Source organism: Python bivittatus, unplaced genomic scaffold (assembly GCF_059951505.1).
Source record: "Python bivittatus isolate LINGU-HERP-01145 unplaced genomic scaffold, Pbiv_v1 ctg000850_np1212, whole genome shotgun sequence".
In the NCBI taxonomy this organism is placed as follows: domain Eukaryota; kingdom Metazoa; phylum Chordata; class Lepidosauria; order Squamata; family Pythonidae; genus Python; species Python bivittatus.
The window spans coordinates 53,618,201-53,630,248 of NW_028277112.1; the positions used below are offsets into that span (position 1 = coordinate 53,618,201).

The 12,048-nt window shown below is 42.6% G+C and overlaps 1 protein-coding gene across 1 annotated transcript; it reads right to left on the minus strand.

Moving 5' to 3' along the window:
- Positions 1-259: 259 nt before the first annotated feature.
- LINGO2 (leucine rich repeat and Ig domain containing 2) lies at positions 260-2,080 on the minus strand. Its single transcript, XM_007426946.1, has one exon. The coding sequence runs from the start codon at positions 2,078-2,080 to the stop codon at positions 260-262; it is 1,821 nt and encodes a 606-aa protein (XP_007427008.1).
- Positions 2,081-12,048: the final 9,968 nt, after the last annotated feature.

Below are 12,048 nucleotides of genomic sequence, written 5' to 3' on the forward strand. Positions count from 1 at the left end.
CAATGCAAACAATTAGTGCTGTATGCCAAACTCTGCAAAAAAAAAAAAAAAAAAGCCCTCTCACACAGGCCGCCTCGAAACAAGAGGCTCTGCTGTACAATCTCAGATAGTCTCTTTGATTTCCATCTACCACTTGACACGGCGGCAGCCAAGCGGAGCTGCCTCCAGCCTGGCCTCCCTACTTGCCAAGCGTGTTGAATTGGTTAGAATGCCACAGGAGAAGGAAAGGGGCAAAATTAATAACGCTAGAGCACAACCATCAAATCATTTTCATATTGACCCTGTGTGGTCTTGAAACCTCCGCTTCCACCACTGCACCATTGTTTTTACGGGGGACGTACTCGAGGTCAATGCTGGTTTTATGCTTGCCTTTCCCACGGCTCCACACAAAAAGTAATAAGAAACAAAATAAAACCACCCCAAGGAATGTGAAACAGCCCATGGCCGTTGACACCAGTATTGTCTTAAGATCCAAAGCAAATGTATTCACATTGGTTCCATTGGAACTGGTGTCATTGGAATCTGTCATGTACATAGGAGTCCTGTTGGCGTAAAGAAAACGATCTGAGGCAAACCCTTTGACGGTGAGGGTGGCTGAGGAGGTGTCATTCCCAGCAGCATTGCTGGCCACACAAACATAGATCCCACTATCTTGATCTTGGGCAAACCGGATCTCAAGCGTACCATCTCCGAGCACTGTCGCTCTTCCACTGGATTTCGTGGTGACTAGTCTCCGTCGTGGTGTCAACCAGGCAATGGTTGGCTGAGGATCCCCCTCTGCATTACACAAGAACTGCACTGTCTGCCCTTCTTCAACCACCAAGTACTGCAGCTTCTTTTCGTGTATCCTGGGCTTCTTGCAAGTGAAGTAGAAAGAAAGGGCGGTGCTGTGAAAGTCTTTAAATGGCCTCTCTTTGACACTGTCTGGGCCGGCGCACATAGGTTGCCGGCCACCAAACTGCAGCGTGGGCTGCCTTTGTAAGATCCAAAGCAAGCGGCAGTCACAAGCCAGGGGATTGCTGCTTATGCAGAGAACTTCCAGGGCTTTGACGGAATGGAACACGTTCTCTTCGAGAGTTTCCAACAGGTTTTGGGACACATTCAGCACACGGAGGAATCGAAGGCCTTGGAAAGCATGAGGTTCAATAGTGTGCAACTGGGCCCCTGCTATGTGCAACTCTTGCAGGCGCAACACATCTGCAAGCATGCCAGACTCGATTGTGCTGATGGGGTTGTAGGAAAGATTCAGGTGGGTAAGGTAAACCAGGTGCTTCAGAGCAGCATAAGGGATAGTGGACAAGTTGGTGTTAGTAATGGAGAGAGAAGTGAGGTTCAGGCCATAGAGGCTGTTGGCAGGGATCATGTCGAGCATAGGCCAATAATCTATTTCTAGGTTTTTCAGGTGGAACAATCTCTTAAAGGCATATGCAGGCAACAGGTTGATATTGAGATGTCTCAGGTGCAGGCTGATGAGGTTGTGAAGGTAGGAGAGGGCCTCTGTTGGTACAGCTGTCAGGTTGCATTTTTCCAGAGTGAGGTGCTCCAAACTGAGCAATCCATTAAAGGCCCTGTGGGAGATGTAAACCAGATCATTATCCCCAACCTCAAGGGACTTGAGGTTATGCAGATCCTGGAACATGTAATCTAACAGAATGACAATCTTGTTCTCACTAATATCCAGCTTTGTTAAGTTTGACAGGCCGGTGAAGACCCCTAAAGGGACCAGCTTCAGACGATTCCCTTTCAGTCGCAAAGAGCGCAAGTTAAACAGGCTGTTAAAGGCCCCAGGCTCAACATTGGCAACGATGTTGTCACTGAGATCTATCTCTTCAAGCAGAGGGAAAGCTGTGAACTCCTCGGGATTGACACTTTTTAGCCTGTTCTTGCTAAGATCCAAGATTTTAGTCTCTATGGGGATGCCCTCGGGGATGGCAATCAGGCGCCTCCGGTGACAACTGACAGACTTATTCTGTGCTGAGCATTCACAGCGAGCAGGGCAACCTATGGTGGAGCCTATGAAAATTAGCAGCACAGCCAGACTTAGAAATGGCTGCCAGCAAGATATGGCTGTGTGAAGCATGACTCCACTAATGTTGTCTAATCCTCCGTCACAGGCCTGCCAAGGAGAGAAGGGAGGGAGAGAGAGAGAGAGAGAGAGAAAGAGCTATTAGTTAAGAAAACTGTCAGGTCATGTTCATTTTCAGTGAAAGCCCCTGCAGCTAAACTAAATCTGACCCCTGGTCTAATAGCTTGGGATGCAATGAATTCAGAGAAAACCTGTGATTCTCCAGATGTTGTAGAACTACACATCCTTGGAGCTGCCCCAGTGTGGTTAAGCCACATCAGGAGGCTGCAGTTTCCCCAATCCTGACCTCCATATGGTTTTTCAGCCAATTCTGCCTCTTCTCCAACCAAACATACTAGATGTCCAACACCCACGCACACTTTTAACAGAAGAAAACTATTGTCAATTGATTTTCATTGATAATATGCCAGATATGTATTTTCTATTTTAATTTTTAGGGGAATCCTGTAAGTTGTTACAGTCAGTTGTTAGGGTAAGATGTATGATTACTAGCCCCATTTTGCAGACTTGGGGGCAGGGGAACTAGGTATAGTTCCCTAGAGCTGATTTTGTAGCATTACCAAACATCCCTTGGGTTTCTTACAAAATAGTAATGCGCTTCTGTCTCGTTTCTCCCATTTCTTCAAAAATACACATGCACCTGTTCACATGGCACAAGACGTAGGCTTCTGTCTATTCTCATGAAGGGCAAACAAAAGCTGGGACCTGCCAGAGAGGGTTGATGGTGCTGTGCGAAGGTGTGCTTTCAACCGTCTCTCTGAATCAGTGTTTCTTAACCTTGGGAACTTTAAGATGTGTGGACTTCAACTTCCAGAATTCCCCAGCTAGCAGGGCTGGCTGGGGAATTCTGGGAGTTGAAGTCCACACATCTTAAAGTTCCCAAGGTTGAGAAACACTGCTCTGAATTGTCTGAGCACAGCTCAACCTTGACCTGTAACACCCTGGACTTTGCTTCAGCGGAAGCTGTTTATACCTTGTGCCAGGGAATTCAGCAACAGCTTGGGAATAGGAGCAAATCTTTGACTTGTTATGGGAGCCCAAAAGGAGATTCCAACCCTGCTGGGCAAAGAACCAACTACTGAAACTTGTTTACCTCTTCTTCCCCCCCAACCTTCCCTTTCTCCATCCAACCCTACAAGGAGAAGGAATCACTTGCAATACCCAGCTGTGTCAAAAGCTCCCTTAACTAAACTAAACTTTACTTCATTAGGAATTATGTTACGCCTGAAAATCTATCAGGCTCTGCGAGTAGGGCCTTTCCAAGTGAATTCTGATCAAGGGGGGCTTTCAGCCTCTCTGATCATTGCTTGCTAAATGCAGTTTCGGGGAGTAGCGCTGCCAATCTTTTTGCCGAACAGGGAATTTGTGCCCCCCCCCCGTCTAATACATGAAGTTGCAAGTAAACAGGTTTAAAAGAAGATGAGCTTCTCTTCTCCTCAGTCCAAGAGCTCGTTTTAGTTGTCAAACCATGAAAAGCTCAACAGCAGGCATCTGCTGCTACACAAGCACAATTAAAAAGCCTTTTAAGTAGTGCTGAGTTCATAATAAAAGATAACAAAAAAGCTATTTTCTGTCATTCAGCTGAGTTTAAATGGGGAGGAATGTAATGCTAGCCACTTATAGATACTGTACAACCTTACAAAGGGAATCTACAGGATGGGCAGCCCACCCTGTTTTAAGATTAAGATTGTCTTTATTTGATTCAGTTTAGGATCTTGTGGTAAATTAAGGAGGGATTTGGAGCTTTGAGAACCTTTAAAGACAGAAAAAAGGAAAAGAACAATTGGCTTCTGATCCAGTTGAAGGTGCTGATCATCCTTAGAAAGCCCTTTACAACCTCAGATCCTCATTAGGACCATCTGCTCCAAGGAGAACCTGCCCACCTAATCCATGCTGGCCAGGAGGACAGATGATGGATGCCCCTAATCAAAAGTTGGGGTGCATTTCCAGAGGGAGACTCGGGTGTAGCCCCCTCCCTGCTAACATTTAGGGAAGTCATCAGGATAGCTCTTTTCTGTCCAGCCTTGGGCCTTGCTCTGTTGGTGAATGTTGATGGTTGGTGGTTTGTTTGCGCAGTTTTATGGTATGGTTTTATTGCTTTTATGAATGCAAGCCAGTAAGAGTCTTTGGTGATGTGGCCTCCAAATACATCTAGTAAGTCAATAATAAATAAACAGTTCAGAACTTTCAGTGAACAGCATATATAAATGCACATTTTACTTGGGAAGTCCACTAGTGACTGAGTACAGTATGTCTGTGTTTATTATTAATACATTTTAAGTTTTGTCTCTTAGGTTAGAAAGGTATATTATAAAGTAAACATGGTTCAAAAAGTCAAAAACTAATTAAAAATAAAGACATATGCACAGAATGTCCAGAATATATTTTTTTAAATCTGAAACCCTCTGTAGTAAGGGGTACTATTTATTCTTCTATTGATTCAAGTAATTTCTAGACTGTTTATTATTTAAAGCTATTTTATTTCCAAGGGTCTTTATGCTGTTGGAGGTGATGTATGTTGGTAAACGGTGAGCAATGCTGACTTTCCATGTTTAGTTAACAACTTCACTCAAACTCTCTGAAAGTACTTGAGGCCTCTTTTGGTACCTGTTCCCTGATCCTCTGAAATACAAAAGCTGCTAATAAACGAAACAAACTGTCATCAGCATTCTGAATTTTTATTTGGATTATATTTTGTCAGTGTGTTAGGGTTTTTCTTAATATGATTCAGAACACAGACACAAAGACTGTATTTGTTTTTCCCACACAAAACTTTATTGTTCAAAATTAAATTCCTAACTTATTCTACTATCTTCCTATTACTAAAAGTTTACAACTATTTCCATTCTTATTTAATCTATCAATTTCTATCTCTATATTCTATTTCTATGTACCTATTCCTATGTTCCTAGCACTATGTTTTCTCATCTTAACTCTTTCTTAACTCTTTAAATCTTTCCTTTCCCCTGGTCTTCAGCTCTTGTAGCCTCAGTCTCAGTCTATTTGCACGTGAACGCCCTTTTCACTCCTCTACAGTCTTGTGAATGGGCCTTTTCTCCCCCCACCCCCAGCACTCACAGTCCTCTGTTTCTGGAGCTGGTTTGTGGAGCGCTGCACCTGGGCTGGGCTGCTGCAGGCCGGCCTGGGTTTGCAGGCTCTGGTCGGGCTCTTTTTCTCCCCTTTCCCCTTCCCCTCCCCTCAGCTCTGCCTCTCAGCTGGCCTGGCAGCTCCGAGACCTGAAGTGTTTCTCTCGCTGTCTGAAGACCGCTGCGGAGGTGCTCGACTTTGGGTTGGAAGTTTCTCTTTCCCACGCCTCCGCTGTCTTCCTGGTTTGACGCACCTGGGCACTGCTTGCTTTGGTTCCCTTTCATGAAACAAACTCTCTGATTAAGGAGGTGGGGGGCTGCCTTTCCAGGTAGCACCAGAACTCTGGATCCCAGGAGGGAAAAACGCCCGCTCGTTCCAGGTGGGGAATTCACCCTTCCACACAGTGCCTTGGCTGTAGCCCACAGAGCTACTGTTTTTGTTGACTTCGTCCAACAAGGCTATTGATCCATCCATCCATCCATCCATCCATCCATCCATCCATCCATCCATCCATCCCTATCTCTCTCTCTCTCTCTCTCTCTCTCTCATCTCCACTGTGCCCTCCCAGTCAGCTCAAAGCAATCTACAGGTAGCCCTCAATTTAAGAATGAGTTCCATTCCCAAGGTCTGTCCTTAAGTCAAATTTGTATGTAAGCCGGAACAGTTTTATTGTATAATACTGTATAAGTAGTATTGTGTAATAACCTTCAACCCTTTTGTATTCAACTCAAATTGTTGTCTATTTCACTTGAATTTTATTACAGTGGGCTCTGTTCTTAATGATGGGTCATCTGTAACCCGGGTGTTCTTAAGCCAGGGACTCCAGGATAGAAAGGATGGGGAATTTATTTATTTAATTTATTATTAAATTTGTATGAATGGAGGGAGGAGGAGGGGTCAGAGTTTTCAAGGGCTGATCTTCCCTTCCTAGAGCCTTTGCTCCTTTCAGATTGGGTAGAATTACACTGCTTTAACAATCCCAGAAAGTCCCAGAACAACTCTCAGGGAGTTGAAGGCTGGTAGGGACAGGCAAAGCAAAGTCTATTTACATTTTTTTCCAGCTGATGTAAAGGGCTATGATGTGCCCCCCACTGCCCCCACCTCCCCGCAAGCATCACTACCGTGTTCCTTCTTTGAAAACAGGAGAATGTCCCCTGGCTGAAGCTTGAATCCGATATGAATCGTCTTTCAGTTCCCCAATTTTAATAGTTCTCAAATAGTATCTATATTATGGTGTGCCAGACCCTATCTCTACAGATTCTTCTATACCAGCTCTTCCCAACTTGGTATTCAATCCAGAGTATGCTGGATTACAATTTACCCAAAGCCAGCTTGATGGAACCTTTAGTCCAACATATTCGGAAGACACCAATTTGAGCAAGGCTGCTATATGCTACTCATGTTTATTGTGCTGGTTTTGATAGAAGATGGGGTGGGGGCTAAATACCTTCCCGGTCCCTCCTTTATATAGGTACAAAACCTTGCATGTATGCACAAGACTCTAGTCTTCTACTGCCACTGAATTCACAAATGCTGGTTTTGAATTTAATGGAATTATGTACTGAGGGATGGCTCTGAGCAGAAGCTTATTTAAGGCGTATGACTCGCCTATAACCAATTTTCCCCAAGCTCTCATTCTGTTTTTGGGCATTCAGGGGGTAGTTTTCCACAACTTTCTTTCTCTCAAAAAAAATGGGAGGAGGGAAGAAGCAAGATAAATTAGATTGATTTCCCTACTTTTATTCTCAGCATGAATGCTGATTATGGTCTGTGTTCTTGCTCATTGAAGGAAATGGTATTGTTGAGATCTGTAAACATCTAAAAAACTGCTGACACATTTTCTTTATGAGTACCAGTTATTTTTATAATTACAAATCAGTGTGGGGAAACAGCTGGAAATGGAGTGCAGGATTTAATAAAGACACTGAGCATTACACTTGGAGTACTGCAGATCTCTGTCATTCTTTTTTCTTCTCTGCTGAATAGTAAAATAAGAACATAAGAATATAAGTCATCATTCAAACCCCCTCCTCCGTTCCTGTGTGGTTTCAAACTGTGGCCAACTGTGCTAAACCAAAGATGGTTTATTTACTCACCCCCTTCAAGCATCAGACAAAGCAAAAAACCATATTATAGCTTAGCACAGGGTGTGCAAAAGCACATTTTGTAGCTTTTACAATGATTCCTTAGGGCTGTCTTCTTATATTATGTTCTTTGGGGCCAATGATTGGACGCAACATCTCCTCCTGGCTGACACTGCGTAGGTTTTGAACAGTATTCCAGATCTGAAGGTTAGACTTGGAAGAAAAGGAAAAGTCTCAGAGGCACAGGGAAACCACTTCCAACTGTTGCCAAGAAAGCTGCACAGATACATCTATGAAGTCAACCCTAGTTGAGCACAAATTGAAAATAATTTTCCTTTTTTTTTTTTTTTTTACTGATTACAAGTGTAATCAGCTTGTTCCAGATTTCTTTTTGACCCCACGCCAGTTTCTAAGCAATCCACAAAGGAGCAAGACAGGCTTATTGAAAATATCTCATAATTTTTTTTTTTCTGTCCTCATTCAGTTTGAGGGGAGGGATATCGAAATACCTTTCAAGAGAGAAGAAAATTTCAGTGAGATTCTCATGAGTATATATGATGTTCTGACACTTATTTTGCAAAGAGATGCATTGTATCATGGTTTCTCCAGGGATCTACAACTTTCTGGGCTTCTGGTTTCTTTTTGACTTTCTCAGGTTGGGAAATGGGGCAGCCCAGCCAGTGGACATCAGAATGATTTGAAGATGTGTAATAGAAAACTTGAGAGGAACGCCCTCCACCAATCCCAACAAGGAAGTAAGCTCAAAAGCTCCACCATGAGAAACCCTAAAGAAATTCTCAAGCACCCCACAAATAAGGTAGAAAAACAGAAGCCCCTTTCTTAGGGGGGGAAAAACTATGGAAAAATCGCAAGGCACTACTACTACTACTTGAGGCATTCGTGAAAAAACACGACTCAATGCAGGCAGATATCATTTCATCGGTGATGATGGTATGACTATATTGAATCTGCAAAAAAATTGAATCTGCTTTCAGCAGACAGGCCCAAGACATTTTGTAGTCTCCACTGAAGTTGTCCAATCTCCCTCCTATATGCCAAGAATTTGTGATAAACACACACATCAACAAACACTCACAACCTCACAAACACTTCTCTGTCCTTCCTTGGTTATAAAAGCCCAACAATAACAAATTAAATAACTGATACACTGAATTGCTTATTGTCAGAACCACACCCCCCCCCCCCGTTTAATAGATCTTCAGGGGAATAGATGTACTCTTGGCTGTGTTACAGGCTACTACGAGTTTATTACTTAAAGTTTATAGATGTGATTTACAAAAAAGAAAGGCTGAGATCGAACACAGAGGTCAATTTATAGGGTAGGAGAAGTTGGGCAAATTAAAAGTAATAAATTACCTCTAATGCTAAGACAGGCCTTTTAGAACTTATGCAAAACATTCCACTCACGGACATCTAGTGAAACTATTCTAAGCAAGCAGCGGGCCTAGAGGAAAATAAAATAAAATAAAGCTATTCACAGATGAATATGGCTGGAGAATTTGGAAGCAGTATTGCGAGAAGCTGCCTTATATGAAATTACGATAGATTCATTTTCCATATATTACTCTAGTGTTCTGACTGATCGCTGTTGCTATTCCTATTGTTGTTGTATCTCCCACCTGAATACAGGTTCCACTTACTTTGTACTGTGCATTCCTAGTTCTTACAGTGAAGCTCTCAGTGTGTGATGTAACAAGTTGTTGTTTTTTTTTATCAGTCAGCTTGTCACAAAGCCTGATGCTGAGCTGAGCTGAGAGGGAACGACTAGCCTAAGATTACCAAGATGGCTTCCATGCCTAAAGGGGGACTAGAACCTGGGTCTCCCGGCCCCTGGTCCAGCACCTTAACCACTGTACCACACTGGCTCTCATGACTGAAGCTGCTGTAGAATCTTCATAGAAGGTTTTCATATCACCCTGAATCTTTTAAACATAAGAAGGAAATCTGATAGGGATGCACAACCTTCTAGATTTGAAGAAGAAAAGGTGACTTGGAGCGTATGTTGGCACACAGGTCATACCATTTGCCACCTCCTTAAATCAAGTAAGCATAGGAAAAAAACCATAGCTTCTTTAAGGAGGTGAGGACAAAGGTGACACGTGTGGCCTTTTACTTCTTCAATCCAGGTTGTTGCTCAGCCCTTGGCAATTGGAAAACTGATTCCTGATGACTTCACACACACCTCCATGTTGTTTTTTTGGCAGTAGCATGGAAGTGATTTGTCTTTCCCTTCTTCTGGGAAGTTTTTCCACTTCTCGGTCTAGCCTATAACTCTGGTATTCCCTGGCACATTCTCATCCAAGTACTAGCCAGGCCCTACCCTGCTTAGCTTCTAAGATCAGAGCCAGCCCACATTTCTGCCATCCATGAGATGATCATGTTAAACTATGGGTCAAAATTAGCTATCACTGTCAGGATTTTCTTTCTCATGGGAAAGGATTCATCCCGTTATCTTTACAACAATAACAAATAATATTTTGACTACAGAGATCATGTGAAAAACACCTGTTATTGTGTGTTGTGTATTGTGCTATTTACTGCCACCTATTGGCGTGTGTATGCTAGTTACTCAGTGGGGATGGCATAGAGCTATAATACAAGGAGAGGAAAATGTGCAGTCTCTCTGAGTAGTTGTTAGTTGTTTTAGTGTTAGTCACTATATAGGTTTTATGGGCTACGTAGTTGTAACAAAGTACCAAGTAGTGTCCCTCTTTTCTAAGAGTTTGTAGCTAGAGATTTTGTTAAGCTTGTGTTGCTAATAAGTCTTGGATGCTACATTAAATGAGAAGATGTGTTTTTCTTTATATTTAGTATGATATTTGCATTTTATGGAATTTTGCATGTTTATCAATAAACACCAGTTAGTATATATTTTCTGACTGGATTTCTTTGGGAAACAAGAAATGGACATTGCATTGTGTTTGCTGTCATGGCTAATATTTTCCTGGAGTTTTTGCTGCGCTCTGCACAAACAGGAGTGTTTGTGATTATCACTCTGCCCGACAATCACATGTGCCCAGTTCCAATGGGTGGACCTTGTGACCATGTTGAAGACAAACAAATACTATAAGTCTATACTTGAGTGGAGGTGGTAGTTTGGAAAGCCAGAGGATTGGCTTCAAATTCTCATCTGATTGGTCATATAGGGCAGCCACTTGCTCTGATGCCTCATTTTAGAAAATCTGCATACAAAGCCTTTGGGTGAGAAAATGGCTATTTTGAAAGCTGAACTAGTTAATCTTTGGCTCCATCTCAGAAGTCCCACAGCCAGTGGAGGCACTTGGCTGTCTGGCACAGCTGCTTGTTGAACCTGGCTTTGAGGATCCTCAATGGTGTAAAGCAATTCTGGAAAACTGTACAGACCTCAATGCCCCAAAGAGTTTAGAAAGCAGAACATCAACAGACACAGCTTTAGGGAGTGCAGGCAGTCCTCTGAGGGTCTTCAGACTAAGGCATCATGGGGAACTGGCCACAGTGGCCATTTGAACTGCTGTGACATCACTCTCAAATGCTTCACTCTGAGGACTCCTTCAAGCAAGTGGGGGAAGATAGCAGAAGGTGGAAGGCAGCAGCAGAAAATGGCATGAAGTTGTGGAGTGAGTTTCTCTTGGGCATTGCTGCTAAAGTCCTTAAGAAACTGCACAAATAACTTAGCAGAGACACACATATTTCTGAATTCTCTGTTGATACTTGGAAGCTGAGGAAGCGAGGTATCAGCTTGCTTATCCTCAACACATCTACCTGCAGTTATGACATGTTTCTTATGCTGTCATAATTTATTGGAGTTTTACTGTGCCTTTACACCGGTAAACAGCTCTTCAGGAGGCTAGCAATATACACGGGCAGCAACAATTGAGTTAAAATCTCAATTAAAATAATAAATAAATCACCAAGAAGAGCACAACAATGAAAGCCCAAGAACAAGCAGTATCTATCTCCAGCAGCTCAGCAGCCAAGACTTCACTTATGCCTCAAAGGCCTCCCTAAATTATTAGTATTATTTTTACTAAGCAAAGTAACAGAGGGAGCTAATCTGACCTCATTTGGTATATACAAATGAAGCCAATCCATCTTTATGTCTTTTTACATTGGAAAGTGTGTCCCTTAGCGAGGAAAAAAAGCCCAGCCTTCACACTTTCATTTTCTTTCTTCTAAAACGCTGAACAACGTACTTTCTGTTTTCTTTTTGACTAGCCTGAAATTGCCTGGCATAATCATTGCTAGATACCTATAGGGTAGATGACATTGCTGAGCTATACATTTTAAAGAACAGCAGGTTCATTGCAGTGTACTCATTTGGACACACATGTCATCAATCATCTATCATCTCTCTCTCATCTCCTATCCAATCTATGCATAATCTACAAGAATTATTTAATTATCAACTCAGTGTGCTGGAACATTTCTCAACAGCATGGAACTTCCAGCTCTCTTCTTTTCTGTTAATCATCTTACCACACTGTCTCTTAGAGTATGGCATGGTTTGGCACTTCAAAAGTCCTCACCTAACAGCCACAGAATCCTAGTGACATTTCTCATGAGTGTGGTGGCTTGAATAAAGGACAGTCACAATCAGAATAATTATCAATAAGTAACTACATCTATATAGAGAGATGAATTGGGTCACTTCTAATGTCCCCTGACTGATTTTGGCAGTGTGGAAGAAGACTGAGAATGGCAAAGCTCAAACGTTACAGAGACAAAAGCCCTCTCCGGTGTAGAGCAATGAGGCCAATGGATTTGGGTGTCTATGGAAGCCTTCTTACTCAG